At 37.3% G+C, this 15,803-nt stretch overlaps 1 protein-coding gene across 1 annotated transcript in view; it reads right to left on the bottom strand.

Moving 5' to 3' along the window:
* LOC150089465 (uncharacterized) overlaps positions 1 to 15,803 on the bottom strand; it is a 1,372,165-nt gene that overhangs the window by 80,013 nt on the left and 1,276,349 nt on the right. Inside the window, exon 58 of the mRNA XM_090389992.1 lies at positions 12,173 to 12,208. Within this exon, the coding sequence (XP_090246118.1) occupies positions 12,173 to 12,208 (36 nt within the window). The remainder of the gene's footprint in view (positions 1 to 12,172; positions 12,209 to 15,803) is intronic.

The raw sequence follows: 15,803 nt of genomic DNA, 5'->3' as shown, positions 1-15,803 counted from the left end.
TTTCTTCTCTTGTCATGAAACCAACATGATGATGATGTTGAAGGTCTCTTGTCAAGGCTCTTGGTTTTTAATATGCTATTCCGATTTTTTTATAGACAGCAACCTGGGAAAGGTTGTGCACTTCTTTACTTCTGTAGGGCATGTTTTTTAATAGTTTAATTAATTTCACCTTTCACGAATTCATTTCCTTAATTTAGGGGTTTAGAGATGAGTGGTCAGGAGTGGGAGTGCAGTAGCACACACACTCTTTGAGTAGGCTGCGATTTAAGCCTCTGACTGCTAAATACAGTCGATCTGCCAACACGCACTGGATCAGCATGGCAGATTATGGTCCATTTTTCTCAACATGAATTGTTGAGAAGGCTTCCATCCTGCAGTGGATTGATAATGGCTGCAGTTTATCTTTTTTTTTTTTTTTTGCTAAATAATTTAATGAAAAACTTATAGTGCTTCAAGCTTTAGCTAAACATTTCAAACTGCCATTGGAGAAATTGCTGAAGGAAGCCACATTATGCTGCACTGGTGAAAAGGGAGGAGGGTAAGGAGTAGATAAGAAAATACAAATTTTTTTGTTCCCTCCTCACAGAGGTAACTATCTAGTTGACCTTTGAATTTATTCAAATTGTTATCTACAACTATTTGCAAAGGCAACTTGTTCCAGCAATCAGTGACTTGCTGGGTAAAAGAAAACTTCTTGAAATCTAGTCTAAATGTCTTCCCCTGTAATCTGAATTTATGTCCCCTAGTTCTGGAATTCTTTATAACAGTGAAAATTCTGCTTTCATTCATTTTACTAACCCCCTCTCAGAGCCTTATAAACCTCAATCAGGTCACCTCTGAGGTGGCTTGTTGCCAAGCTCCATAGCCCACATAATTGGAGTCTTTCATCATATAGTCACCCTTTTGCCAATCTCACCATGTGAGTTGCCCGTTTTTGGACCCCTTCAAGAAGCTCAATATATTTTTTCATATGAGGTCTCCATACTTGAACACAGTATTCCAAATGTGGTCTTACAATTGCCTTATACAGTGGGACTATAATCTCCCTATCTCTACAGGATAATGTTAAATATATAAATCAGTGATAGGACACAAATAGGCTTTCCTGACTGCCTTATAAATCCCAGATTCATTTCTTCTCTACATTCAACCCCACCAAGTGTATAATTTATTTTGTGGTTGCTATTCCCCAAGAGTAAGAAGACTTTGCATTTTGTGCATAAAAACATAGCTGCCACTTTTCTGACCATCCTTGCAGGCTGTTCAAGTCATTCTGTAGGAGCGTTGCTTAGTACTGATCATTAATGACAGTATTAATCTATACTTCATCTGCCAATTTTGACACCATGCCTTCTCTCTCCCTTTGTTGATGTCACTTATGAAAATCAGAAACAACAGTGGTCCAAGAACCAATCCTTGGAGGACCCACTTCTGACTTTTCACCTATTGGAAGAATATCCATTAATCACAACGCTCTTCCTTCCTTCTGCCCTGCAGCCACTCAATAATCCATCTTAGAATTTTTCCAGCAATCCCAACATGTTCCAACTTATACAGTAACCTCTCATGAGGGACTGAGTCATGTGCCTTGCTAAAATCCAAATAAACAACATTGAAATTGTTCTCTATGTCCAACCCATCTGTCAAAATAGCCTAAGATAGTTAAACACAAATTTTTGCCTACCAAAACCACGTTCAGTGTTATTCAGAATTCCATATCTATCTGAATGTCTCTGGATTGCACTCTTAATCATTGCTTCTAAGATTTTCCCTACCACTGAAATCAGACTAACTTCTGTAGTTACCAACTGTAGAACTGTAGAAGGCTGTAGAACTGCCTTTATGTATTGGTGATACGTTCGCACTTCTCCACTCCAAAGGAATCTCTCCCAAGTCCAAAAATGCCTTCATAATTAACTTCAGTGGTTCAATACACTTCCTGGCAGCCACTCTCAAAATTACTGGGTATATGTCATCAACTCCAGGAGCCTTTCTTGCCCTTATGCTCGAAAATTTTTCTAATAAACAGTCATCTGTAATTTCTAAATCACTAATTTGATATGACTCAGCCTCACTTGCACAGCCTATTCTCTGCATGAAGGGTCTTTCTTCAGTAAAGACAGAGTACCTGTCCATTTCATTTGCAACATCAACTGGGTTGTCTAAGACTTTCCCATACCCAGTGTACAAAGTCTGATCTTAGACCTAGAGCCCGTAAATGCAATGGACACAGCCAAAATCAGCGATATCCAGTAGCGTTAATGACGAGCATGAGTGCTCGTGTCCCATATAAAATTTGAAAATAAAATATACATTCAAATTGTTTGTTTGTTTGTTTTAGGATTTTATGGCGCATTAGCATCTAAGGCTATAATGCGCCAAGTCAACATTTAAATTGTAATGCAGCTTCTAGTCAACATTTAAATTGTAATGCAGCTTCTAGTCAAAATACATGTACTGCTGATATGTTCAGATTTGTATATATTTCCTTAGAAATATATGAAGATTTATTGATTGTGTAATCCTAATTTTCCGAGGGCCCTATGATCTATTTTTTTAATATTAAAGTAGGGCATAGGGTACCCGGGAAAATATTTTGCATATGGACAAAATACTCCAAAGATATGCCCTATTTATGGCATATCTTTGGAGTCTTGGCACACCAGGATCCTGAGCTGGATATCATCATTCTTCTCTTTCTTGGTGATTCCTCTCTCTCTCTCTCTCTCAGGGTAACTCAGAAATTTTTTTTGGCTGGTGCAGCATAAGCCTCAGGCTTCCTTGCACCATATGGCTAATGCTAATAATAATAACATTTTTAGAGGGCCCTAAAAATTTTGCCTAGGGACTGCATATCCTTAAGTTAGGCCCTGCTTCCTTGTATTTGCATACATGAAATATTCCGTTCCCATTCTCTGCTCTGTTAGCAGTGCTTTCTCATAAGCAGCCTTGGCCTCTTTAACCTTATCTGTGGTATTATTACAAAAAAATACTTGTAGTTGTCAGTACTTTTCATCGCTCTGTAACTATTCCATGCTATATTTTTCTGCTCTATTTGAATGGACAGCTCCACATTCATTCATTTCGGCATCCTCCTCCTGCAATATTTTCTTAAAAATGTATGCATTCGTGGGTTTTGTGATTTCTGCTTTAAAGGTATTCCATAATTCAAGTGTGGTAGTAGTAGTAATGGCAAATGATGCAAGAAAGCAAGCTTATATAGCATCAGCCAAAAAAAAAAAATAATAAATAAATAAACAACAGTTCACCCATCTGTACCCTCCAGAATGTGTCTAGTTCTCGCTTGAATTTATTCAATTCATCCACTTCCATAGCAACAGATGGAAGCCTGTTCCAACAATCAACCACCTGCTGGCTGAAGGCAGACTCCCACACATCTATGCTGCAACTATCCTTCCTCAACTTAAATTTATGCCTCCTTACATGTGTAGTGTCAGCAAATGGAAGGCTACCATTAATATTCAGCTTACTAAATCCATTCACGGCTTTAAACACCACAATCAGATCTCCCTGCAGGTGTCTGGTCTTTAGACTCTGCAGTCTGCAGAACTAAAGTCTTTCTAGGTAAGAGCACCCTTTTGTTCCCTTCACCAATCTGGTTACCCTTCTGTGCACCTGTTGCAGCAGATCTACATACTTCCTAAAGTGAGGCGTCCAGACCTGTATACAGTACTCAAGATGCGGCCTGGACACCTCACTGGGGATATTTACCTCCTTATCCCTGCTAGCAAAGTAGTAGTAGTAGTAGTGGCATGTGATGCAAGAAAGCAAGTGTATGAGCTTATGCAGCATCAGCCAAAAAAAAAAAAAAAAAAACACACCATTCCCTCCAAATGCCTGTCCAGTTCCTCCTTAAATTTATTCAACCTATCAACTTCCACAACGACAGATGGAAGTTTGTTCCAGCAATTAACCACCCGCTGGCTAAAGGCAAATTTCCGCACATCTATTCTACATCTGTCTTTTCTTAATTTGAATTTATGCCCCCTTAGGTTCGTAATCTGAGCAAGTGGAAGGATCCCATCAGAATTCAGCGTGCTCAACCCATTCTATATATCATTGACAAAACCTCATGCACTACTCAGAGAATTTCATGTCTGACTGCTCAATTACCCCAGGTCTTTTTCATTCTTTACTATTCTGAGTATAGTACCACACAGTTGATAAGTTACTCTGGAGTTACTACTACTCGTGCAGTACCTTGCATTTGTCAATGTCAAGCTTCAACTGTGATTTCTCAGCCCATCAACCCAATTTTCCTGGACCTTGTTGCAGTAGCTCACCCTCATGACTGTCATTAACCTCCCTGCCAACCTTAGACATTAAGTCTGATATACCTTCATCAGTATCACTGATAAATATTGAAAACAACAATGGACCCAGCAGTGAACCCTAGGGAATTCTACTAATAACATTAGTCCACAAAGAGCAGTGCCCATTGATAATCACACTTTGTCTTCTTCCACTAAGTAACTTGCAGTAACTTGCCCTTAATGCCATATTGCTCCAGTCTGTACAGCAGTCTTTTATGTGTAACAGTAGAAAAAGCCTTTCTGAAATCCAAGTACAGTAGACTTTCAGAATAATGGCACCTTTGCAGATTCAAGATGTTATTATTTTGATTTTTCTGTTATCTAGAAAGTTTTATTTTTAATGCAGAAATAACGAGGCTAAATAAGAAATAGAGAGATTAAGAATGCAATTTTATTAAGTGCATATAAAAAACATAAACATGTTGACAATCCAATTTTATATTCTGCCGTTAGTACTTTCCTACTTATGCCCATTCTAATTTCTATTATTATATGATGAAGTTTGTCACTAAGCTTTAATGTTGGTTCTTCTTTTCTTCTCTGTATGAAATTTATTAACTTTTAGGAGCCATAATGAGGGGTTTTTAATTTAAAATAAATGTAAAACAGCGCTATAATCCGTGATATCGGTACAGAATTCACTTTCAAAATGGTGAACTTAAACAAATACAGTAATCACTTGACTTGCCATTTTCTTTTTTCGACACTACAAGACATCTGCACTAAATGTAAACATTCGATCTCAATGTGCCATTAACTCGAATGTTCCGTTATTGGGGTGCCGTTTGGACCTTTTCAAGAAGCACAATGTCTTTCTTTATGGTGCAGTCTCCATACTTGAACACAGTATTCAAAGTGTGGTCTAACAATAGCTTTATATAATGGGATTATGATGTCTTTATCTCTAACTACCAAATGTTCAATAAATCAACCATGGGCCTTGCTTGCAACCAGTCTACAATGCTCCTAGATCTTCATGTCTGACCGTATTGTAACACCCATAGTCCCTTTCCTCCACTACTGGTTTTAGTTCAACTTCACCATGTGTATAAGTTATTTTGGGGTTACTGTTCCCCAGGTGTAATACATTAAACTTTGCTGGATTAAAGCATAGCTGCCATTTTTCTGACCATCCCTGAAGTCTATCTAGGTCATTGTGAAGTCTATCTAGGTCATTGTGAAGTCTATCTAGGTCATTGTGAAGTCTATCTAGGTCATTGTGAAGTCTATCTAGGTCATTGTGAAGAAGTTCTGCTTAGCTCCGATCTTTACATCATCTGAAAGTTTAGACAAAATGCCCTCTATCCCTTCTTTGATGTCATTTATGAAAATCAAAAACAACAGTGGGTCTAATACTGATCCTCGAGGAACCCCGCTTCTTACATCAACTCAATCTGAGGAATAACCATTTATCACAACCCTCTGCCTCCTGCCCTAAAGCCATACTGCTATCCATCTAAGGAGTTTCCCTGTGATTCCAACCTGTTCCAGCTCATAAAGTAACTGCTCATGTGTGAGTCAAACGATTTGCTGAAATCCAAATTGAAATATTGAAATTATACCCTAAATCCAGCTCATGAGTGACCCTTTTGAAATAGCTAACCAAATTTGCTAAACATGTTTTTCCCTTTACAAAACCATGCTGAGATTCCTTCAGAATTCCATTTGTATCTAATGATCCTGAATTCCACCCTTCATCATTGCTTCCATTCCTTACTACTGAAGTTAGAATGACCGGTCGGTAATTTCCCACTTCACTCTTAGAATGGCCCATATGTATTGGAGATACACTGGCACTTCTCCAATCTGACAGAATCACACTCCCTAGTCCAGTAATGCTCTCATAATTAGCCTCAATTGTTCAGTGCACTCACATGGGGCCTCCCTTAAGATAATAGGGTAAATTGCCACAAACCCCAGGAGCCTTAGTGGTCTGTAAGCTCGAATGTTTTTTCATTAAGTACTCATGTGAAATTTCAATATAATTAATTACATATTTTTCAACTTCACTCCCATAATTTCATTGACATAAAGTATTTTTCTTCTGTAAATATCAATGCAAAAAAAAAAAAAAAAAAACTTGTCAGGGTCCCAACCTTAGGTACTGCAACATCTTTTTTCATCTTCCAACTGATGACTGTGTGATCACTACTCACTAATAGTACATGTATTTTAACCCCTGCGATGTTATCTAATTTGCGATAATGATTACATAAAAATATTTTCATTCCTGGTATTTTCTCTAACATGCTGATATAAATAATAATAATTTAATTTATTTAAAAATTTTTCCCAAGGTGAGATTTTTCCCTATTTTGAGATCAGTACACTCTTTACATCGGGTGCAAAGAAAAGAATCATCAGTTGAGCTAGGTTTATTCACTAGACCAATCTTAGAATACATGCCGCAGGGTATACAAAGATGAACTCATGACTCATACCGAAAATGCCTGCAGGCATTTCTATCTGGTTATGATGCCCTTGGGCTTTGTATTGTAAGTGGATCCTGTAGCAACAACCATTATTAAGGTAAAATACGAACTTTAAGAAAGATTACAGCATTTAAATTTACAACGTATTATGGAATTTAAATTATCAAAATATTGCATAAATGAAAGTTGCAAAGTTCCCACCAAAATATCAATAATAAAGGCCCTCTAAATATTAAGTTTCAGCTTTATAAATACTTAATTAAATACAAAATTAAACTAACTTACGTGGCTATATGAGTTCCAACTATATATTAACTACAGTTTAACATATTAAATTTAAAAAGTCTCAAAATTATTCCAAAAACTAACCTGTTATGAGGTTCCAAAATGCATGGCCTTATTTACAATCAAGCAGCAATAGTAGTAGTAGTAGTAGTAGTAGTAGTGGCACATGATGCAAGAAAGCAAGTGTAGGAGCTTATGCAGCATCAGCCAAAAAAAAAAAAAAAAAAAATCACACCATTCCCTCCAAATGCCTGTCCAGTTCCTCCTTAAATTTATTTAACGTATCAACTTCCACAACGACAGATGGAAGTTTGTTCCAGCAATTAACCACCCGCTGGCTAAAGGCAAATTTCCGCACATCTATTCTACATCTGTCCTTTCTTAATTTGAACTTATGTCCCCGTAGGTTCGTAATCTGAACAAGTGGAAGGATCCCATCAGAATTCAGCGTGCTCAACCCATTCAAGGCCTTATAGACCTCAATCAGATCACCGCGCAGGTGCCTAGTCTCCAGCCACTGCAATTTGCAGAACTTAAGCCTCTCTTGGTAAGAGGATCCCTTCATTTCTCTCACCAATCTTGTTGCCCTTCTCTGCACACGCTCAAGCAAATCTACATCCTTCCTAAAATGAGGTCCCAAGACCTGTATGCAGTATTCAAGGCGTGGCCTGACCATTGCCTTATACAGAGGGACAATCACCTCCTTTTCCCTGCTAGCAAAATTCCTATATATCATTGACAAAACCCCATGCCCCGCCCTAGCAGCCTGTCTGCACTGCTCAGAAAACTTCATATCTGACTGCACAATTACTCCCAGGTCTTTTTCATTTTCTACCACCTTAAGTGTAGTACCACACAGTTGGTATGTTTCTCTGGGGTTACTTCTACCCATATGCAGTACTTTGCATTTGTCAAGGTTGAACTTCAGTTGCCACTTCTTAGCCCATCTGCCCAAATTATCTAGATCCTGTTGCAGTAGCACACTGCCATTACTATCATTAACAACCCTGCCAACCTTTGTGTCATCTGCAAACTTCGACATTAAGCCTGATATACCTTCATCAATATCATTGATAAATACAGAAAACAACAGTGGACCCAACACCAAACCCTGTGGGACTCCACTAATAACATTAGTCCACGAAGAGCAGCACCCATTGATTACCACCCTCTGTCTTCTCCCACTTAACCATCCTTTTATCCATTGTAGCAACTTACCCTTAATACCATTCTGCTCCAATTTGTACAGTAGTCTTCCATGCGCAACAGTGTCAAAAGCTTTCCTGAAATCCAAGTATATGATATCAAAATTATTTTTTGCATCCAGTTCCTTTGTGACCACATCATAATAACCAATCAAATTTGTCAGACAAGACTTTCCCTTAACAAACCCATGCTGTGTTTGAATTATTGCTGCAGTCTTGTCTAGATGATCCTGCAATGCATCTTTGACCAGTGACTCCATTATTTTACCCGGAACAGAAGTTCAACTAACTGGTCTGTAATTACTCGTGTCACCCTTCAATCCACCTTTGTGAATTGGGGACACATTTGCACATCTCCAGTCCGTGGGAACCTCCCCTGAGTCCAAGGATGCTCTCATAATTATGGCTAAGGGTTTGCTTAGTTGCTTTGCCGCCTCCTTTAAAATAACTGGATAGATCCCATCCACCCCAGGTGCCTTTCTTATGTTTAACTTCAACAAATTCTCCTCCACTTTGCTCTCAGTTATTACAAAATCATTAAGCACACTGCTACAATTTGATAACCTTCTTCCATTTTCAAACTGTAATAATTCCTCACGTGTGAATGTAGATGCAAAATACTCATTCAGTTTGTTTGCTATCTGAGCAGGATCATCAACAGTCGAACCGTCGATGTCAAGTGGACCAATTATATTCATCCCCTTCCTTTTAGAGTTTATATAAGTAAAGAAATCCTTGCTGTTTTTCTTAGCATCTTTTGCCAAAGATTTCTCGTAATCCGCCTTCGCCTGCCGAACCTCCTTTGTGACCTGATTACAGACTAGCTTATATCTGCCACAGGCTTCTGCGTCACCTGATAATTTATATGCATCCCATGCATTTTTCTTCTCTGTCACGAGTCTCATTAGTTCATTTGATAACCATTTAGGCCTAAACCTTGAACGATATTTCTTAATCGGTATATAAAGTCTAGTAGCTTCTACGATTAATTCCTTGAATGCTTCCCACTTAGAATTTACTGTTTGTAACATCGTCAGTTGATCCCACTGTACAGAATTTAAAAACTGTCTGAGACCACTGTACTCCCCTTTACGGAAGCAAAAACCCTTTCCTTTACCCCTGACGGTAGTTACCTCTTTGAGTAAATCCCACTTCAGCACACTGTGATCACTGCCACCTAGTGGTTCCTTTATCTGCAAATTCTTAATACACGAATGATCACTGCTGATAACCAGATCAAGAGTGTTACTTTCTCTGGTTGCCTCTCGAACATGCTGCTGCAGAAAACAATCATCCCATAAATCCACAAAAGTCTGACTAGTGTGTGAGTGACCAACCCACAAGTTCCAGTCAATATCTGGGAAGTTAAAATCCCCCATTATAAGACATTCTGATTTACTGGCCCACTCTATTTCTCTGTACAATTGTTCATTGTACTCATTCAAGTCATTAGGCCTATAACACACTCCTACTCTTATTTTTCCTTTCGCAGTGCTTATCTCACACCAAACTGACTCAACAGAGCACTGTTCATCTATATTAACTGGGTGCACTTCCTTTGATTTTATGTTTTTCTTAATTAACAGCATAACACCCCCTCCCTTTCTGTCCTGTCTATCCTTTCTGTACACATTGTACTCCCCAAATTCCAGTTCTGCATTCCTTATATCTTTGTGACACCACGTCTCTGCTATCCCAACAATATCCGCTTTTGATGTCTTGACCAACACTTCAAATTCATCAAATGTATTTACTATACTTCTAGCATTGGTATACATGCAAGCATACATGCTCCTATTCCTATTCCTTGTTACCCTAACACATCCCATATACCCAACTATTCCATGATGACTGCCATCCGTCCCTGAAGCCCCCCAACACCCCTCGCTCCAGGTAGCTTCTTATTCTAATAGAAGTTGTGCAAGAATCACCTTCACCTCTGCCTGCGGTTACTGTTAAACTATTAGTCTTTGTATCCCCCCAAACTAGCAGTTTTCCGACACACCTAACACTGCCTCGATAGCATCAGCAAATATTCTTGCACCCTTTCTATTTAAGTGTATCCCATCCCTGTAGAAGCAATCTCTCCTGTTAACAAGTACAGTCCAGACTGAAAAAAATTCTACCCCTTGAGCCTTGCACAATCTTTCCAGGGCCGAATTGATCGACAAGGCTCTCATCATGTACTCCCTCCTATCGTGTCTGGGCAGAATTGCAGACACTTTCAAATTCAACCCTAATTCACGGCTTTTTTTCAACAGTGACCTGTACTTGTTGAGTAATTCCGCCGGTTTCCTACTCTTAATATCATTAGTGCCAACGTGTACAACTATATCACCTTTTGTGCCCTTGAAAGATGATATCCGCTCTACAACGTCATCAACCTTTGCCCCTGGCAGACATACCCTGGTCCTGTTCCACTTATCCTTTTTACAAAGGATGTTCCCCGTCTCCCTGACAATAGAGTCACCAACAACTACTAGTTCCTGTGGGACCAGCGCATTCTGCCTTGGGGGTTGCCGCTGTGTTGCGTGATGACCAAGTGCAAGCTCTGGCGTTGATGTGGGCAGCTGAGAGCCTGATGGGCCCCTCAATTTAGATCTTTCGAGGGCATCCACCCTGTCCTTCAAACTCTCATATAGGCCCATAACAACGCTGAGTTGTCGCCTGATTTCCGTACACTCCTTACATTGCGCACACACAAAGACATCCCCCATGGCAATATCATGTTCCGTTCCAGAGAGTTCGGCAAACATTTCACAAGTTGCACATTTTTTTAGGCTGTGATGCGTTGGAGAATTGCCCCCCTCAGTTCTCCCCCGAGTCACAGCACTCCTGCCACCTTGTGCCCGTTGCTTTGCTGCTCTAGTTTGGGGCATGGTAGTTTAAATTAATAAAATCAATAAATTAAATGTCAATAGTATTTGAATAGAAACTATTAAATAGAAACAGTGAAGCGTATTACTATATAATTATGCGTTAGAGCTACCTAGCTACCTCAATTAAAAAATTTGAATTCCCAACCACTATATCCAAAAACAATGGCTACAAAAATGGAACGAAATAACGGTTTTACCTATCGTAAGTAAAATCCACAAAAACTCTTTATCTAAATTAAAAATAAAAAATAACCAGCGTAACTATAACTATATGACTACGTATTAAGTACAATATAAAATAACAATCATGTAAATAAAAGGCAAACACTTATCGTTTTTGCGGAGCCTGTAACTGACAGCTGTAACTTTTAAAGAGATTCAGCGCAATGTACTATAAGTCTGCACTGGTTGATGTCCAATCAACGAAAATTTAGGAAAGCACCCCACCAGCTGTGTGAGAATGGCGGATGGTTTCTCTATAATGAAAATACTCCTTTACATAGAAAGATCAATTTCCATTCAAGAATTTTTGGCCTAAAAAAAATATTCCTCTAGTATCCCGCCTTCCATATTCATCTGTCCTTGGTCCATGTAATTTTTTTTTCTTTTGCCTAAACTCAAAATGAAGCCGAAAGGATGAAGATTTGATGACATGCCAATCATCCAATAAAATGTGACATCAGAACTTGCTTGATGAAAACTTCCAGCAATACTTTCTGAAGTGGTAAGAACATTGGAACACTTGAATATCATTGAGTGAGGGGACTACTACAAAGGGGATCACTTATAAAAATGTTGTACATATCCTAATTTTTTTTTTAAAGAAGTAGCCTTAAATATTTTTGATTAGATCTTGTATATACCCTATTTCTCTAACAATTCAGTCACCTTAATCATTATGGCTGGATATATCCTGCATATGTCTAGTGTCTACAGTTCAGGGTTATTGATATTTTTAATAATGAAAGCATTTTTGTAAAATTTTATGAATGTTAGTAAAGGTTAGTTTGTAGAACAAAATACATGCAAAGTGGTACCTGAGATCCTTTCACACCAGCAGGCCCAGGTAAACCCTATAAAAGGAAGAGACATATATTAAGGATTCTTAAAGCTTAGAAGAGATAATGTATTCCCACAAAAAAAGGTCACTCTGAAGTGTCCATATTTTTTTAAAGTAGTAGAAAAGGTTATTTTCTAAACAGACATTAGAGCCACAAAAATTATTTTCAAAATACATATATAGAGACTGCTAATTTTAGCATTAAAAATCAGCTACTAATATTCCTCAATATTAAATTACATATTAAATTGCATGGGATTTTGTCCATTTACAAATGTAATGGGTAGCTTGTAATTAAAAATAAATAAATAAAAATCAAAGGGAGACATAAATCCTTGTAGTCCACAGTGATAATAAGTCTCCAGGTTGCCTGGTAGTCTTTATGTATAAAAAATAGCCCTTTTCAAATTGATAGCTGAATGATATTTATTTGTAACAAAATGCTATATCTATCGGCAATTTCAACAGTTATTGCCTTCTCATCAGTAGGTGGTCATGCAGCATCTAACACTTAGTAAGAATATATATATTCACAAGTTTACTATTTGGGGAAAATTAATATAGTAGTAATTGTGTGATTTTTCTGCAGAAAAATACTTTTACAGAATAAATGTCCTCTAAAAGTGTTTTTCCATGACATTTATCATGGAATTCTTCCAGTGATAATCACTAAAGCCACCACTTGGATGTTTAAAATTCTGATGGAGCTAACATTAAGGTGAATTAAGTTCTAGTGCATTTTGCCAATTTCTGCTCATTTTCTAGCAACTAAATCCCCTGATTGCATCTTCAGGTTGGTGTGACTGTTAGTAACTATTGGGTTTATCTCTCAAATGTAAGGTTCATATTATTATAAATGCATAGTACATTGGAGATGATCATCTAGTTATGAATCAATGCAAGCAGAGGTCAAAGAGTGGCATCAAAGCCCAGGGCCGGTTCTAATAGGTGTTCAGTGCATGCAGGTGGCCAAATCCCTAGAAAAGCTGAGAGTACACTTTAAAGAATAAAATTAAAATGTAATTTAATATTATTTTAATATAGTGGTCGGCAATGAAATAGCAAATGTGGCATTGCTAATAAATAATATTGTATTCTCTAAAGGCCCATTCACAATGAAAATTAAACATAAAAACTTAATTTTACAAACGTTACTGTGAAATTAAGAAGTCATACCAACATTCACAATGGGAACATAAACATGACCATAAACATATTTGGTAACCATGGAAACACAACATGCTCTTCTTTCATACTTCAAAAAATTGATGTTTTCATGATGACAGATGATATAGTTGTGCAGTTTATGGTTATAGCTGAAGCATACATTTTAGGTGTTTTGCATCAGAAAACTTAGAAGTGCATGAACAGGTGATGGTGGGTTCATCCGTTGAACCAGAGAAGGATTCAACAATGGGACTTCCACAACCTCTACGATTGTGTCTTGTTTTAAACCATGTAGACAAAAGCATAAATGCTGGGAGTTTGCAAACTTTCATGTTAATGTCTTATGATTAAGTTTAAGGTTACACTTACATAATTCATTGTGAATTGAATGGACCTTTATTCCTGTACCATTAATCTTAAAGCGATACTTACATCATTGTTTTAATTGTTGACGGAACTGAAAGGAAATTTAAATAAAGAGAGAAATGCGCACGAATGTTATTAATTTAAATATTTACCTAACAATCAATTCTCTTTTCGACCGTTTTCAACATTTTCACAACAAAAAATTATTTACTACCGAGTGAGCAGTGAGGTGAGAAGTATGTGGATGAACGACGAGTGCATAAATCATAAATGTAACCTAAGAAACTGTCATGTGAGATTAGAGCTTTTGCTGATAAAGAATAAACATAACAGGTACGTGTTTTCATTTTGTGCTTATTTATTTTAATTTAGTGTAAGTAAACCTTCGGTACCTGCACAGAAAGGTTTAAGTCAGGTCTGGATCATTACAAAGTTTTTATACATTCGAAAAGAGAAAAAATAGTTTGTGCCCTGTAAGCAAAGAATTATTATTATTATAGGTTCAGATATGTCAGATAGGAAAATAAAACATCAGTCTGGTGCTTTTTATCGCAAGCAGAAGAATGAAAGTGATAAGAAAAAAGAAAAATTACGAGGATCCATGCTGAAATTCGTAAAGTCGGACGAGGGTAACCTGACAGCATCAACATCAATCACTTCAGAATTCATTTTAGACAGTAAGGATGAAATGGAAGGTGAAAAATCAAATGACAAGTTTGAAGTTCATTTGAAATTTTAACAAGAAATATCAGTGCCTGAATCAAGCTGTGGTGAGGATAATTTAGAAAATAATAACTGTGTTGAATTGACGGCAGAATTTGATATAAGGGATCCTTTTAGCTGGCCACCAATTATTAATAATCGGTTATTAGAACTCATAATTCAGAAGGGATCCTTTTAGCTGGCCACCAATTATTAATAATCGGTTATTAGAATTCATAATTCAGAAGGGACCTGTAACGCCTCAAAATATGAAATTTCCTAAAGATAACAATGGAAGATCATTTTCTGCATCACAATATATGAGACTTATACCTAACAGTGAAAAAGTTCAAAGAACTTGGCTAATTTATTCTAAAAAATCGAATAGTGTGCTTTGATTTTGTTGCCAGTTTGTTGCAAACCCCCAACTATCTGTTACTTTGTTTTGCTTTAAAGCAAAACAAAGTAACAGATAGTCAGGGGTTTTCGGATTGGCGACATTTAGCCACTCATTTATCACGGCATGAAACGAGCATAGAACATATGCAAAATTGTAAAAACTGGTATGAATTAAAAACGCCTTGACAACAATTGGCAAAGAACAACAACGGTACTTTGAATCTGAAAAAAGACGATGGCGAGCCATTATTCAAAGGATCATTGCAATTGTCCAGTTTTTAGCAGGGCAGTGTTTATCTTTCAGAGGTAAAAATGATAAATTTTATGAAACAAATAATGGAAATTTTTTAAAGACTATAGAAATGTTGGCGAAATTTGACCCGATTATCTCACAGCATGTCAATAACATAACACAATCTCAACCTGCTGAAAGTCATATACCTCATTACTTAGGCCATGCTTTTTAAAATGAAATCATATCTGTTTTAGCAAGTGGCATAAAATCAAAAATCAAGGAATTTTTAAAGAAAGCAAAATATTTTTCGGTAATTCTCAACTGCATGCCAGATGCCAGTCACACTGAACAGATAGCATTTGTAGTAAGAATTGTAAATATTGACACTACTGACGTTGCAGTTTGAGAATTATTTCTTGGGTTTTATCCAGTATCAGAAATTACAGGGGAAGGTTTATGTAGGTTTTTGTTAGGGTAGCTAGGAATAGAAACAGGAGCATGTATACTTGCGTGTACACCAATGCTAGGAGTTTAGTAAATAAATTTGATGAATTTTAGGTATTGCTCAAAACATCAAAAGCAGATATTGTTGGGATATCAGAGACGTGATGTCACACAGATATAAGGAATGCAGAACTGGAATTTGGGAAGTACAACGTCTACAGAAAGGATAGACAGGATAGGAAGGGAGGAGGGGTTATGCTATTAGTTAAGAAACACATAAAATCCAAGGAAGTGA

Source organism: Mastigoproctus giganteus, chromosome 2, assembly GCF_048544385.1.
Source record: "Mastigoproctus giganteus isolate SK-2022 chromosome 2, ASM4854438v1, whole genome shotgun sequence".
Taxonomy (NCBI): Eukaryota; Metazoa; Arthropoda; class Arachnida; order Uropygi; family Thelyphonidae; genus Mastigoproctus; species Mastigoproctus giganteus.
The sequence above is the reverse complement of the archived record's forward strand: the minus strand, read 5'-3'. Positions and strand labels throughout refer to the sequence as shown.